This window comes from Mustela nivalis (genome assembly GCF_964662115.1).
Source record: "Mustela nivalis genome assembly, chromosome: 2".
NCBI classification, from domain to species: Eukaryota; Metazoa; Chordata; class Mammalia; order Carnivora; family Mustelidae; genus Mustela; species Mustela nivalis.
In genome coordinates this window covers 26204301-26221521 of record NC_139021.1, presented here as the reverse complement: position 1 = coordinate 26221521, position 17221 = coordinate 26204301, and the positions used below count along the sequence as shown (strand labels likewise).

Here is a 17221-nt window from a genome sequence, read left to right as displayed (position 1 = left end):
ATCTGTTCTGGATTCATGACCTTGAATCTGGCAATGGTTTCTTAGATATGACACTTCAAGAACCAATAACAAAAGAAAATAGATAAATTGGACTTTACCAAAATGAGGAACTTTTATATATCAAATGACACTATCAAGAGAATGAAAATACAACTCATAGGAAGGGGGGAATATTGTAAACCATATATGTGTCATGAGTCTAGTTTCCAAAATCTATAAAGAACTCTTAAAATTCAACAACAAGACAAATGACTCAATTAAAAAATGGGCAAATACTTGAATAGGCATTTCTTCAAAAGAAAATGGCCAAGAAGCACTGAAGAGATGCTCAGTGTCATTGGTAATTAGGGAAATGCAAATCAAAACTACAATGGGATAGCACTTCACACATACATTAGGATGACTATAATAAAAAGAAAGAAAAAGAAAAGAAAAGAGAAAATAACAAGTGTTGGCATGGATGTGGAAGAAGTAAACAGTCATACCTTGCTGGTGGGAGTATAATATGGTGCAGTTGCTCTGCAAAACAGTTTGGTGCTTCCCTAGTAAGTTAAATGAATGATTACCACAAACCCCAGCTATTCTGTTTTGGGGTATACACCCAAAAGAATTAAAGCTGGTGTCCAAACAAAAACTTGCACAAGTGTCTATATCAGCGCTATTCACAACAGCCAACATGTAGGAGCAATCCAAATGCCCATCAACTGATGAATGGACATATTTAAACATAACACATTCAAACACTGTGGAATATTATTCAGACACATGCTATAACATGGAAGAAACTTGAAAACATTATGTTAAGTTTAAGAGACCAGGTATAAAATATCCCATAGTATGTGATTCGATTTATATGAAATACCCAGAATAGGCAAACAAATGCAGATAGAAAGCAGATTACCAGTTGCCTAGGGCAGGGATAGGAAGAGTGGGGGATGACTGATTAGAGGGCACAGAGTTTCCTTTTGGGATGATGGAAATACTCTGGAACTGGCAGTGGGGGCCCCATGACATTGTGAATATACTAAGTGCCACTGAACTATACACCTAGGATGGCTTAAATGGTTTCATGTTATGCATATTTTACAAAAATAGTTTTTAAAGAAAGATCAGAATAGCCTGCTTTATAGATAAATTTAGTGATGAGTTTTTCTCATTAATAAAATCTGATATTGACAAACAAGGCCTAAGGTGCTGCTAAAATTCAATAGTTACACATTCATGTAATATTAAATAAACCATTATTAGATAATCTAGACTGAAATTTATAATAATATCAGTTTTCAAAAATATATAATAACAGTCATTTAATTATCCCATTATCTACATATCTTTTTCTTGATAAAGGATAGTCCCAAAGAGCAGACAATTGTATAATGAAGCCACTTGGGATGTTGGAAAGGACAAAATAAACAAGGACAAACTAATAAATTTACAGTCATATAGTTGATATATCAGAAACACAACATTAACTGCATAGTCTAAAAGCAGCAGAAGAAAAAAGGAAGATTAGAGGATTTTACCATCTGTCTGCCTGGGTAAAATTGGTCAGCATTGTCATGTGAACTAAAGAGGTCTGGACACAAGCTTCTTCTTAGTTCTCTAAATAAATCCGGCAGCAGGTATCACATCTTTGATTTAAACCTTAATCTGGTTTTGTATCCCTAAAGTCTCATTATGGATAATGCAAAACTAACTGACACGATTAAGTATGTACCAGGAAATCTATAGTCAAAAGTAGGAAGGGTTAAGTTGAATGTTTGTGGGAATGAACAGAGCAATTTTTGTTTTATCGTGTTGTGGTGATGGGAGGCAGGTCGGGGAAATGAGGTTTTTAACAACAGTTGCAATATCTGGCACACATTATTTTCAACAACCCAGGAGAAAATGGAAATTAGGATTTGAAAGGGAATACTAAAAGGAACATGAAATTGAAGATTTTGGAAATGTTTTGTAGGTGAAATCAACAAACTTACCTTTGTTTATAAAGATAAAATCCAAATCCTGCAAATATAAGTGCAAAAAAAGGCACAAGAATAGCAATGGCCACAGAACTACTGTTGGTACCATGAGGCTGATTTGAAGAATTTGAGCCTTCTGACGTGTTCATTCCTATAAGATTAAAAAAAAAAATCAACTTTATTTGATCACAATTGATTTTTATATTTATGAACCCATCACTTTCTTTCTTTCTCAAGATATCTATTTGGAAAGAACCTAGATGTCCATCAACAGATGAATGGGTCAAGAAGATGTGGTATATATACACAATGGAATACTATGCAGCCATCAAAAGAAATGAAATCTTGCCATTTGTGACAACATGGATGGAACTAGAGCGTATCATGCTTAGTGAAATAAGTCAAGCAGAGAAAGACAACTATCATATGATCTCCTTGATATGAGGAAGTGGTGATGCAACATGGGGGCTTAAGTGGGTAGAAGAAGAATCAATGAAACAAGATGGAATTGGGAGGGAGACAAACCATAAGTGACTCTTAATCTCACAAAACAAACTGAGAGTTGCTGGGGGGAGAGGGTTTGGGAGAAGGGGGTGGGATTATGGACATTGGGGAGGGTATGTGCTTTGGTGAGTGCTGTGAAGTGTGTAAACCTGGTGATTCACAGACCTGTACCCCTGGGGATAAAAATATATGTTTATAAAAAATTTAAAAAAATATCTATTTGGAAATGTACATAGGAAACAAAGGTAATTCATGAAACTCCTTCAACTCTTTTCCGTACAAGTTCGTAGAGAGCATTCTATGTATAAGGCATTTTTCCAGGGAAGGAGGCAGAATAAAAAATAAGCAGGGTGTTTGAACTGAAGAGTTTATAGCATTGTGGAAAGAATAACATGACAGAAATAATCGTAGACATCAAGCATGAATTAATGATCAATGTGCTTTAGGAAGAGAAGAAATAATTCCATCTGGTGGTATGTAGGAATGCATTCGGGAGAATATACAAGTGAGGCTGGCTTTGAAGAATTCATAGAACAATGGATGAAGAATGAAGCAGGACCATCGTAAGCCCAGAAGTGGGAAGGTGAGCAGCATGTTTAGAAGCTGTGACAAGCACTGGTTGTAGCTGTGTGGAAAGGATGTAGAGAGAAGTATGTATCAATGTGGTAGGAGTAGGATGCTAAAATGGAAAACTGTGGTCAGGTCCTGAAAAGCCATAAGCATCATTCTAAAGAGTTCAAACTTATTAGCTACTTGTGGTGAGGGACAACAGAGGGTTTTAGAAATAAAAGACCCTGTGATAAGACATACAATTTAAAGCAGTGACTTGGCTGGGGTGGACTTCAGGGAATCTGGACTAGAAACTAGCCTACTTGAAAGGTCATATCAACATCCCAGATAAAAATGGAAAATGATCCGTATCCTAGAACACTTGGAAGAGCATGAAAAAATAGATGCAGGAGAACATTTTGTAGTTAAAAAGCAACAGAACCTTTTTGTGAGGATAAGATATAAGAGGGCACAGAATGAGAAGGGTTCCACTTGGGGGTGAGTAAATGGCAAAGACATTAGCAAAATTAGGAAATGAGAAGAATCAGGTTGGTTAACATGTTGGCATAAGGATCAGGGGAGAGAAAATAATGGAAAGGATGTATTCTGTGTTTTGCTTTTATTTTCCCCAGAAAGAAATAGCTCCTTTTTTTTAATAGGTTCTGTTTTAGACATACAGTGCATGCAAAGCTTTTGGGAATAGTTTGCATAAACATCTTGCATTAAATTACACAACTATGTTAATGTACTGTGTCAACAAATGTTTTATCTGGTTTTCAAACTAACACAATTTTAGGCAAGACATTATCTGAAATGACATCTTGTTATTGTTCACTTAGAGAAAGCTCATTTCCCTTTTTGATAAAGAGTTATGTACAACTAAATCACACCTTAGTCCAGGTTAAAAGTTAATACCTTATTTCTACCTTATTTTTCAGGGACTCAGAATATTTATGTAAAAGTTCGAAGTAATGGAATTTTTAAGATAAACATCAAATAGTACTTTTTAGAGCCTGAATTTATTCTTTATATATCAATACCACCGTAAAATAATGGGAGACAATATACCTTAGGAAAATTACATACCAAAAGCTATGTTAATAATTATATTCAAGAAAGACCATTAAATGTCTGTGTACACTCTAGAAGAGTTGAGAATGTTGAAACCTGTGCCTCCTACTACATGAAATTTACATATCTGAATAGCATAAAGCCCCAAAATAGGGTCCATTCCTCAAAGTTATTTTCCCTTTCCAGACCATATGACATTTTCAAAGTGCCACTACATTTTTGAAAGAGAAAGTTGCAACAATATTCAAACTGAAGAGAAGTACTGCAATTCTGAATAAAATAAAATAATTTATAGTTTAATATTTTCTTTTATATTTGCATCACTTTTTCTCTTTTTTACTTGCTAAGGGCAAGACAGTGTGTCATATTTATTAGAAATATGACAACAACCAAGCACTGTACAGGGTTGGTACATGGAGAATCAATATTTTGAAGAATGAGATTATTTAAAAGGCTATCAAATATATCAATGTATAATCCTGACAATGCAAAATTCAAAATGCAGGAAGTGTGCCTAATGTACAGAATCCACTGTACTTTCTTATGATGTCTGGAGTAATAAAGGAACTACATGAAAATGAAAATGAATACATTACCCAGTCTTTGTAGTCCAAATTGCCCATAATCTTTGCCCTGAATAAATCCTTGAAATACGTAAGTAGCTCCATCAGGCTCAGCAGAAACCTAAAAATATTTATAAGGTTGATTAAATCTGAAGATTGGACACAGCTATATTTTCCCAGCCTTAATAAATATTCAGTTTTACTCTCAAATGAATGTTATGCAAAGTTCCTAACTCTGTATCTTCCTCCTACATAAAACATAGCATACTGTGTAAATTTGCCATTGTTAAAAGCAAAATCAAAATTTTCACTTTTAACTAATTAGGATATTAGAAAAAGGGGGCTGTTATTACTATAATGATTTAGAGATTTCTCTTAGGCTAAGATACCTGCTGTCAAAAAAAAAAAAGGACAATGATATGATGAAAGAGAATAAAGCAAATGATCAATTAAAAATTAAAATATAATAGGATGCTTGGCTGGCTCAGTCATTGGGCATCTACCTTTGGTTCAGGTCATTGATTCCAGGGTCACAGGATAGAACCCCACATCAGGCTCCCTGCTCGGTGGGAAGCCTGTTTCTCCCTCTCCCATTGTGTTCCCTCTCTCTCTCTCTCTCTCTGTGTCAAATGAATAAATAAATAAAATCTTTTTAAAAATTAAATATAATAAAACCATACTTTGTAGATTTTATTCCTGTTTAGCATGCATGCCCTCCTTCTCTCCTCCTCACCAAGCTTTCCATCTCATTGAGCTTAGTCCTGTGACTTGCTTTGGCCAATGGAATGTGGGTGGAGTTAACAAGAAGTCAGTTCTAAGCCCAGGCCTTAAGAGGCATGTTTCCATTATAATAAGTAAAAGAAACCAGTCACAAAAGACTACATATTGTATGATTTCATAAATAAGAATATCCCAAACAGAGACATCCATAGAAACAGAACATGGATTTATGGTTGCTTAGAGTTAGGGTGGAGATAAGGGATGAATGGGTAGGGTGATAGCTAAAGGATGTGGAGTTTCTTTTTGAGGTGATAGAAATATTCTAAAATCAACTGTGGAGATGGTTACACACTTGCAAATATACTAAAAACCACTGAATTGCATACTTTATATGGGTGAATTATAGGGTATATGACTTATATCTCAGTGGAGATGTTTAAAACACATTATCCCTCAGAGCTTCTGACATCTGACAAGAGAATATGCTGTGGGTAGCTTCTGCCTCTCCAGGCTGGGCCCCAGAATAAGATACCTGAAGCAGACCTGAACTTGCTACCACTTGCCTCAAGTGGAACCCACAACTAACTTTGACTCTGAGATTTTGTGATTTTGTCTAATGTTGTAAAAGCTGACTATAACATGCATCTTGCATGTATATAAAATCCTATATTTAAGAAATACATGTATACTGTGATTTTGTCTAATGTTGTAAAAGCTGACTATAACATGCATCTTGCATGTATATAAAATACTATATTTAAGAAATACATGTGTACTGTGATTTGATCTCATAAACAAAACAGAAATAGATATATTTCAGTGTTCTTGTTAACTAGTAATGTGAATTGGCTCTGGGTTTATTTTACTTAGTTACCAGAGTCCTGTACATTATTGTAAAAGTTTTAAAGCACCTAGAATCCTCACCCTAAAAAGCAAACTATCATACCAATCTATCCATAGCAGCCTGGCATGTCAGAAGAAGTGATTTATTCCTTATTATCAGACATCATATTCTGGTCATGGTCATTTTTAAAAATGAAATCCTCCACAAATGAAGAGCTCAAACTCTAATATTTAAATGAATGAATTCATTCTGTTTGCTTCCTAGATGAAATAATACAATTACACAATTTGAGTGCATTGAAGACACGAGTTAGTTTCCAACTCCACGAACACACTGGCACAGATAGAGAAATAAGATAAACATTTTTTTTCCCCCTCAGGCACTAAACTTACTGAAGCCTATGACCTACTATCTTCTTTCCCTCTAGGCCTTCCTTGTAAAAGAAGACTTGTTACTTGTTAGGATGTAGTCAGAGCTCTCCTGCTTGTTTTTTAGGAAAGACTCCAGGGGAATATGTGAATAGAAGATTTGTTGCTTCCAACTCCCAATTTAGAAACTCCATTCACATAAGTGGCTGAATAGGACAGGGTGATTCCACTGTGAAGCTATGGTAACCATTTTCCACATGAAGTCACTTACGTAACTTCCTTTTCATAAACAACTTTATAAAATATTCTAAGTATTTTGTAAAGTATTCTAAATCTGTTAAATTTAGATTAAAAAGCTTAAATGTAATGGGCATCCTTAATTTTTCTGATGCATTTCATAAATCACTTAAATAGGTCTTAAACAGTGGGTCCAGACAAAGAATGAATTATAGTTTATCCAGATTTATTTATCATAGTACTGACCATAGACAAATAGATTCGATGAAACCACTAAAAAACGATATGGCCCTCATACACGTAAATATTACAAAAGTTAGCAAAATTCATCAGAATCCAGTATTCTTAGGTTTAACATTCTAGATTACTAAGTATTTACACTGAATTTTTTTTTCAAAATAATTTACCCATAATAGTAATCTTGCCATTTTATATGTGCATGTGTATTTATAATTAGCTAAATTTAGAAAATTACCTTTTTCTGGGATCTTAATGACAAATTATAGTATAAATTGGTTATTAAAATCAGCGGTAGACATTTAAACAACTATACTTACAAAGCCATCCATCGCCCAATTGTCCTCTTTCATTTTCTTCACAGAAGCATGAGTTGGTACTTTAATAAGGTAGATATGTAACATCAGGCGAGCTTCCTGGCTTTTATATACCCCTGTAAAATGTAAGGACATTTTAGTCTACAAATTTTGTAAATAATTATGTTTCATTTTATTATCTTTAACTCCTTAAGTATATCATGTAATACATGTCATAGAAAAGAAATCAAACAAGGCCAAGTTGAGACCAGCTTCATCCATAATGCTTTCCACAAATCCTACAAAATATGTTAATCCCTCAGCAGAAATTCTCAATTTAAATCTTAATTGTGGGGTTAAATTACCTATGCTCTTAAAATTAAGTATTACTGTTCTTACTAAAATCATTCCATGATATTATAAACAAAATAACTTCTTCTCCCAAAGAAATTTAAAATCTTTGAAGATATACAACAAGTGTTAAAATCCCTGATATTTTTCTTAATAATGAATTGGGTGCCAACTCTGAAAGAATATTCTAGGTTCTACTGGAGCCACAGAGAAGAATATATATGTGTCTAAAGATAGAATGCTTAAAAGCATTTCCAATGAACTAGATGTTAGTCACATGTATATCCAACAAAACACATTAAAAAATATATAAATAAGAGACCAGAAGAGAGAAGGATCATTTTACAATGGAGTGATCAGGAAATGCTTATTAAGGAAAAAAAAGCATTCAGACTGGGTCCTAAAATCAAGTAGGGTCTTTAGTTTAAGTAGGTAAATATAGATAATGGCATAAAAGAGAAAAGCAAACATATATACAATGATTTTTTATTTTTTTTTTCTTAAACAGTGAGTATCCTAAGAGTAGGAATAAGCTGGAATATAAATAAATGTACTTAGGGGAATAATAGGACAGAAGTCTCTAAGGAAAAATTTTGTGATTAATTTATGGTTGAAATTTGACTCATGCATTCATTTACTTAATCTTTCGCCTGTGTAATAAGGTGTTATAAGAATATGCTGAGAATACAGAGATGACACATAGCCATCTAAAGTAAGTTAGAGTTAACAGAGAAAGACATAAAAGGGATAAAAAATAATATTATTGGGAAAATGTTACAGTTCATTTACATAGAGACAGTGATAACAAATTTATTTATGCCGGTTTTTCTATATTTGTAGGAATTTGTTTTGAGATTTTTCTAGATTAGATTAAGCATACACTTATTTTTGCAGGCTCTTATAGAAAATAAAGAAAAACGTTATCTCAAAGTTAAATAAATCAGTATCACGATTTAAATAAATTTATTTTGTTAATAGAAGTCTTCTTTTAATTTATATTACTGTAACTGTATATAGCTTTTTAAATATAATACATATTAGTTTCTGACACTTTTACTTTGGGCTTAACGGAGAATCATTCCCTAATTTAAATTCACTACTTAGACAATATTCACTGATGCTTATTTTGTTCCAGATGCTTTTCTGATTTCTGAGGTATAGTAATGAAATAGAGGGCAAAGAGCTTCCCTCTTGGAACTTATACTGTTGGAGTATAGACAAGTAAATAATGTCATATCATGTCATGTATTACCATATTATACTATAAATAGTGAAAAGAAGAAAGTGAAACAGAATAAGACTAAGAGTTTATGTCTTTGTTTGTAATGAGAATATTACTTTAGATAGGGTCATTGGGAGTACTGTTGATGAGACGACATTTAAGAAAACATCTGAACGTCAGAAAAAAACAGAAGAAACACAATGGGGGAAATGGGCCCTACATCAAGGACACAGAAACTTGAGAAGGCTGAGCAGTTGGATAGGTTTCTGGGTCCCTTATGCTTCTTTAAAATAGTATAGCTCTACCTTTTCTGTCTTCAGTTATGGTATACACTGAAATATTCTCATTTGAAGAAAGGATTTTGTGCCCATAAAATAGGTTTTAAGTCATTGAGCTGGTCTCTTTGGTGTTACGAGAATACAGAAAAATTCAGTTATTCCAATCAAAAGTTCTTTTCTATTTCATGATGCCTCATTCTAGCTACATCAAAATATTCATGAATGAGCTTATTTCAAAATCAGCTTTTCATTTGTGTAGTTATATTCATGTATCAATCCAAAAATCAGAAAACCTTGTTTCTGAATAAATTATGAATGTCATTAAAATGTAACAAATATTTCACAGTATAAAAATCACTAATAAAAATGATAAAATGATGGAGGCAAAGGCATGAAGGCATTGTTTGCTATTCTTTAATGTGATACCTGAAAGTAGAAGTTCCATGTTGCTATTACTGAGTGTAGCATTGACTCTCCCAGTGGAAGCATTGAAACTAGTAACTGTCAAGGTCATAGGCTGTTTCCTTCCTTTGAAATTGTAAGAGCCTTTCCATATATAATTTTGGGCAAACACATCATCAGGAACTGTGAAGAGATTAAAGACACATATTAATTTTATGGTGCCCTATAAATATAAACAATAAAAAGTAAATTAATGCATATTAGTTTATTGAATAATGAAATTTTGCTAAACACTCAATAATGTGAAATGTGTATTATAAAGTGAATTCTTCATATACATGTTTCAAGTTTTTTGGAATAAACCAAAACTGCAATAACCTACATTTGTACTCATACCTGAGTCATCAATCAAAGATAGACAGCACCAATTAAAGACACAAGGCTTATATTCAGAACCAGCTAAACATCAAATATACTTATATTTGGTCTCCTCCAGTAACATCTTTCAGAAGAAAAACTAAATGATTTTACTGAGCCTCGTCAGTCTATATTTAAGTCCCAAGAGGCCTGCTTTTCTTCTGGCAGTGTGAGTAGATTTATGCAGGAAGAGCATAGCGTTAAACCTCCCTCTTGTGGAATAGCACTTAAAGATTGTTAGGAGGGATGCTCCTTTGTCCCCTTTACAGAATACTGAGTCCAGTTATTTTAGTAATAGATGCTTCTGAGGAAGAACAGGGCTCCACCATATTGACAGCTTTGAATTTACAGGTATTTTTAGAAATAAAGGAATTGTCCCTAGAATTGCCCAACTCTCATGGGAGAAAGATGAATTGTGGTAGAATCAAATAATATCCTAAATGTTATAAAACTCTCATCTAAAGAAGGAATGCTCTTTATTTTAGATATAACCACATAAGGCATTATATTTATATAAATTCGTTATGTAATTTATCGTTATACAAGTCAAGGATGGCAAAGTCTACTCAGATTCTGAAAAAACCTAAAAGAAGCTTCCATTAATCATACACATCACAATAAAGTACATCTCCAAAAAGCAACAATTCCAGGGAGCTATGCCTATTTGTGCAAATGAGTAAATGACAGAATAGGGGAAAGCCTTTTTTTTCCTAACAAGGTACTGACAATTTGTCACCTGGTCTTCACTACACACATCACACTTCGCATCGCCAGATCGTAGAGACTGGGGTTACATTCTCTGTGTTCTGCTCAGTAAACTAAAAGAACAAAACTCCTGAAGACAGAAAAAACAAAACAAAACAAAACAAAACAAAACCCCCCAAAAAACCATGAAATATAAAATATGCTGAAGAGTTCAGTTTTTACTAAATATTTCTACACATGAGTTGTTCTATGGTAATTCAACAGCAATACAGTTAAAGGGTTAGAGCTGCAAGCCTGGAGTTAGGATCCTTGTAGTAAAGTCTGTCCTCGGGTGCCTGGGTGGCTCAGTTGGTTGGGCGACTGCCTTCAGTTTGGGTCACGATCCCAGGGTCCTGGGATCGAGTCCCCCATCGGGCTCCCTGCTCAGTGGGGAGCCTGCTTCCCCTCCTCTCTCTGCCTACTTGTGCTCTTTCTCCCTCTGTCAAATAAATAAATAAAATCTTTAAAATAAATAAATAAATAATAAAGTCTATCCTCTGCAATTTATAAACTGTGTGGTTTTGCATAGATTACTTAACTCTCTAAACTTGAATTTCCTCATGATTAAAATGAGGTTAACTTAGAGTTGTTGGGAAGAGTAAATGAGATAAGGAAAGTGAAGTGTTTAGCTAAGTGTTAGCTGCTACTATTACTACTACTACTGCTGCTGCTGCTATTATTCAGATAAAATAGGAAAACTGTGGATCTTAGAGCTTACTACATAATTGCTAATAAAATATATATTTAGCAGACATGTAGTTAGTAAAATGAATGGTCCATAGTCTGGTTCTGTGACTCTGCTAAGTCATCCTTAGAGTGGCACTCCCTCCCCAAACCTCCAATTGCACAGCTATGTACGCTATAGGGGAATGTTACTCTATGTATGTCTGAAGGAGTCTTACTGAAACTTTGATACAGTGAATGAGTAAAAAGCCCTGGATCTGGTAAGCATGTGAAAGTTTTTAGTGAAAGAAAAGTGTACCTAAAACAAGTTTCTAGGAGAGAGTGACAGGCTATATTGCCCTGCACTAAATAGGTTCTCAGTCGTGCAGGAAAAAGCAGGAGCAAGAGAGAAAGCTATTCTAATGGCAATGCCTTGCAAATAGTAGACAGTAAGTAAGTGCTGTTGTCTGTCTGATTGTTTATTTCCACCTGGACTGGACTGTGATTACTCTTTGCTATCTCTGAACTTTTAAAGAAAACCTATTACATCTGCTGATCTTATCCATAGTCCTTAGGGGAATTAGTGTTGGTTGAAGAAGGTGAAAGAGAACCTTGACAGCAGGAGAAAAGAGCAATGGAAAGAACGAGATAGTGGCCACCGCCAAGTACATAACATCAGGTTTAATCACTGATGTGGAAGGAAATGTTTAACAACTGGGACTTCTGAAAAACAAAACAAAACAAACAAAAAAGCTGATGTTCAGCCTTTGCTTATTTCTATGGTGTAAATATTACCACAGTAGCAGATTTCAAAGTTTTACCAATATGACATGGCTGAATGCAAAGTTTGGGTGAATGTGCAGAATTGTCTGCGATGAACCGCTCTCTACCTGAGGCTCAAACACGCCACTTACTGCCCTCTACCTTTTGAGAAATGCAACTCAGGTTGGGCAAAACAGGCACCATCTGGTCATTTCCATTCCCGTGTACAACGGGAATGATCATACTTCTTTCTATTGTTAGGTCTATTTTGATATTTAAATATGAATGTGAGTCTATCAGTTCTTTGTAAATTCTAAAATGTCATCCCACTCTCTTTGATGTGGGTATCAGTGAAGTCTAAAATGTCATGATCCTTCCTTTCAAGATGTCTGATTTTAAACTTTACTTCACAGGTTGCTTCACAGTATTGCTTCAAATGTGGTATCATGCTCTTGACTGATACAATCGCCAAATTTCATTCTTGTTATTTTGGAGTAATCTAATCACAGTGACTCGTGATTTTAAATTAAATGTATCTAATGTTTTCCCATTGAAAGTAGCATTTACTCTGAAGTTTTATTAATCTTTTTTTACTGAGGTTGAAGAAATTCCTTTCCTTTCTAATTTGTTAAGTCTTTTAAAGTTATAAATAGGTGTTGTGTTTTATCAAATATTTTCTGTGCAGGTATTGTGCTGATTAAAACTATCTGCATTTTAATTTCTTAATGTCACAGATTATTTTTAAGGATTATTTAATATAAAAATATCCCTGCATATCTATCATCCAATTTGAATCCAATTTGGTTCTGACATGTCAACTTTTGGTTTTTCTGTTATACTATGATTTTGGATTTGATTTGCTAAGATTTTATGTAGGATATTTTCATCTGTACATCCTGAGTCAAATAAGCAGATTTATAATCTTCCCTTTTGTATAATGTCTTTCTGAGTTATTAGAATTATATTGGATTCATAGAATGATTTTTTTTCTTTCTTTCTTTTCTTTTTTTTTTTAGAGAGAGGGAGAAAGCGTGCATGAGTGGGGGCTCTGGGAAAAGGACAGAGGGAGACAGACTCTTATGAAAACTCCTGCTGAGCATGGAGCCCCACATGGGGCTCCATCTTATGACCCCAAGATAATGACCTTGAGATCATGGCTCTGAGATCACAACCTGAGCTGCAAACCAATAGTCATACATTTAACCTACTATGCCACCCAGGTACCCCTCATATGCCACCCAGGCACCCCACATAGATTTCCTTACTGGAAGAGATTTTTTTTTAAGATTTTATTTACTTATTTGACAGAGAGAGCGATCACAAGTAGGCAGAGAGGCAGGCAGAGAGAGAGAGAGGAGAAGCAGGCTCCCTGCTGAGCAGAGAGCCCAATGTGGGGCTCAGTCCCAGGACCCTGAAATCATGAAATCATGGAACCATGAAACCATGAAATCATGGTTATTCTCTTATACTGTAGTACATATCTTCTTAATAGGACTACTTAATTCACTAAGTCTGAGGCTTTCTACTTTTCAAATGTAAGAATTTAAAAGTATAAATTCCTCGAATAACTTTGCTTTTGATACAGTCCCCCAGTTTTGATATTTAGATTTTCAATTTTTCTTAAATTCCTCCTTTAATTTATGAATTATTCATAAGTATTTGTTTTTAATTTCCAAGCATTCAGAATTTTTAAAAAAAATTCACCTTTTTATTGATTTTTACTTAAATCATGGTGAGATATCAGATCTGAATAATAACTTTGCTTTGGAATTTATGCATTTTTATTTATTACTTAATATATAATCAGTTGTTATACCTGTCACATTTGCCTTTGAATAAAATATGTATTCTATAATTGTTTGATATAGAAATATATATATATATATATATATATATATATATATATATATATATATATAATATATGTATAATTGTGTTGTTCTTCCATATTCTTTTTTATTTCTTTTTGCCTGCCTATTTATTGGTGGCCATAGGTCATATTTTGTCCAGGAAAGTCAGGTTTTACATTTGATATACTGGAGTTAGTACTTAAACACCTATCTGCTACTAGATAAAACATCTCCTTTGGAAAATACTGCACTGATAGACCACTGTGGTTTTCTGACTCCATTGCTAAACTTTCTTATGTTGACATAGTCTTTGATTGCCCTCATGGCATTCAGTCTATTGCCACTGCATGTTGAATAAATCAGTGTTTCAGACTGATTTTTCTTTTGTGGGTATGCCAGTTTTACAGCATGTACCTTGAGAACTTCTAAACACAACTAAAATTAGGAACTAACACTGCTCCTGGCTTAAAATAATGAGACCAAATCTGTCTTCAAGGTACAGATTAAATGTTTAATCTTTATCTGTAGCTTTTAATTTAAAGATTTTATTTATTTATTTATAAGAGAGAGAGAGAGAGTACACACAAGCAGGCAGAGTAGCAGGCAGAGGCAACAAGAGAAGCAGGCTACCTGCTGAGCAAGGAGCCCGATAAGGGACTTGGTCCCAGGATCCTGGTTTCACCACCTGAGCCAAAGGCAATGGCTTAACCAACTGAGCCATCCAAACATCCCTATAGCTTTTAATTTATATCATATAAATAAAATATGGACTAATACTAAAAAAAGGAGCTCATACATACTGAGGTCTTACTATGGGCTAAGTACTTCACATTTCATTTTCATGAAATTCATTTATAATAGTCTAATCCCTGTTTCTTTTCATAGATAAAGACATGGAGGCTTAGATAAATAAAATAACTTTCCAAAGTCATAGTGTAGTGGATGCGTAACACGGCAATTACATTAAGGCTGTAGGACTGAACAGCCCATGTTTTTAATGACTAAATTTAAAACTTTGGTCTTTAAATCAGTAAACTATAACTAAAATTGCTGAACTTTTACTTTCATATCAAGTGTATTTTGTTCCCTTTTTAAAAATCTATATTCCAAGCATCTCATTTTTTGTTTAAATGTTTTAAATAAAGCATTGCCAATATAGTACAGTCAATTTCAGATACTCCTGGGGGTATTTTATAGAGAGAACTATAAGCATTATTTTTGGAATATTAACGTCTCAGAATTACATTCCTTAAAATTCAACATCTTAAAATAAAAATTTTCAAATTCCAAATAGTTAAATTCATGATTTTCCCATACTGAATATATATTTTTCTAAGTAATGTTTATTTTGTCAATAAAATGGTTGATCACTTCATAGAAATCATGACTTCTAGGAAAATAACTGAAATCACTAACCACTTAACTTTGGGCTGGGTGTTCCTAGTGCAGGTCTTGGATCTTTCACCAGTATTTTGGAACCAGCTACGGAAAAAAAAAGTAAAAGGTTTATAAAAGTTAATATAATTAATAACACACACAGTGATGCATTATCAGTTTTAATCTCTGACATATTGCATAGTTTTCTCCAAAATTTCCAATTCATCCTAACATCTCAGTACCTATTCAACACTTCCACTGTACAGCTAATGACTTCAGTAATTACTCCATTATAGTCCAGTGGGACAAGGGAAAGAATTGTGCTGCCCTATCATATCAGGATTCTTTTTCTTATTTTAAAGAATATGTAAACCATGTAAATCAACCTGTAAACAGTTGATTGCAGCATGGTTGCTGAAGGCTAAGGGTATGTTCCTTTTGCACAAAGGCAGAAATAATTTGGTAGGATGTGTTTCAAAATAAAAATTTGCTAAGGTGGTCCATGGTGTTATAAGAAATTTAATAAAATCAAAACTAAAGGGTTAAAACTAAGGTTTTAAGCCAAACCAAAGGTAGTTCAAAGCAGGGAAATCATGTGGGTTGCTAGATATGACTGAAAAGTTATGGGAGCTATGACATTCAGTGCTTGTAGATTGTAAAAAGGCAGATCTTTTTCTGAAGAACTATATAAAGTCTTTCAAAAATTTTAAAGGAAATAATTTGGGTGAACTGCACTCTTACTCTAAGACAGAGAACAATTTGGAAAGAAAGGGACATTGATACAGGCAGAGAAGTTAGGAGGCTCCTACAGTAGTCCCCATCTAGAGATAATGCTGAGTTAACCTTCTATAGTGGTGATGATAAACAGCAAAGTGGATAGATAAAAAAGTTATTGAAGTTCTGTTGGATTTAAATGGACTTTTAATCTTTCAATCTCATGAAAAATTTAAAATAAACCAAGTAATGTTCTTGCTAAGAGAAGAGAGAGAACATGTTTCAAAAAGAAGGTTGTTAACATTCGTGACTGCTGCAAGAGAAATGGAATTAAAGGGCTGGAAAGAAAGGAAAATAAAAAGGAAAAGGAATTTATTGATGACTTTATCATGAATTCTAGAAAAACTTCCTTATTCTCGGTTGTGAACACCTAAGTCTTTTTTCTCTAGTAAACTCACTACATTTTATCCAGAGGGGGATTGTCCTGATAAAGCAGCAAGAGAAGTAGACACTTCACTATATCACCCTGGTTGACTAACAGATTGGGAGGTGGGCTCCATTTAAACCTGACAATCAGACTCTTCAATAGTGTTTTCCTGACCAAGAAGTTTTGGCAAAAACTCTTCTAAACCAAAAGTTTGCTGGGAGCAATTTTCCCTACTGTGGTAGGTTGAATAATGGACCTTAAAATTCAGGTTTCCTGAGAATCTCAAATATGACCTTTTTTGGAAATAGGATCTTTGAAGATATAATTAATTAGGGTTCCTCAGATAAAATAACCTTGAAATCTAGTGACTGGTATCTTTATAAGAAGGGGAGAGGACAGAGATAAACAGGAAAGGGAGTAGATGGAAGTAGAATGAAGATGGAAGTAGAAATTGGTATGGAGCAGCTATGAGCCAAGGAACGCCAAGGATAGCCAGAAGATGCCAAAAGTTAGGAAGAGACAAAGCATGGTTTTTCCCTAGAGACTTCAGAGGGTACATGGATCTATCAACATCTTGATTTTGGGCTTCTGGCCTCCATAACTCCGAGAGAATAAATTTCTGCTTTTTTAAGTTATCCAGCTTGTGGTGCTTTGTTACAACAAC

General features: G+C 34.1%; 1 protein-coding gene across 5 annotated transcripts in view; it reads right to left on the bottom strand.

Annotated features, from left to right (window-relative positions):
* CSMD3 (CUB and Sushi multiple domains 3) overlaps nt 1–17221 on the bottom strand; it is a 1245805-nt gene that overhangs the window by 3459 nt on the left and 1225125 nt on the right. For all 5 annotated transcript variants that reach the window (XM_082720053.1, XM_082720054.1, XM_082720055.1 and 2 more), the window contains 5 exons: nt 15456–15521; nt 9628–9786; nt 7375–7487; nt 4682–4769; nt 1977–2112 (listed from right to left, as the gene is read on the bottom strand). In XM_082720053.1, the coding sequence (XP_082576179.1) occupies nt 1977–2112; nt 4682–4769; nt 7375–7487; nt 9628–9786; nt 15456–15521 (562 nt within the window). The remainder of the gene's footprint in view (nt 1–1976; nt 2113–4681; nt 4770–7374; nt 7488–9627; nt 9787–15455; nt 15522–17221) is intronic.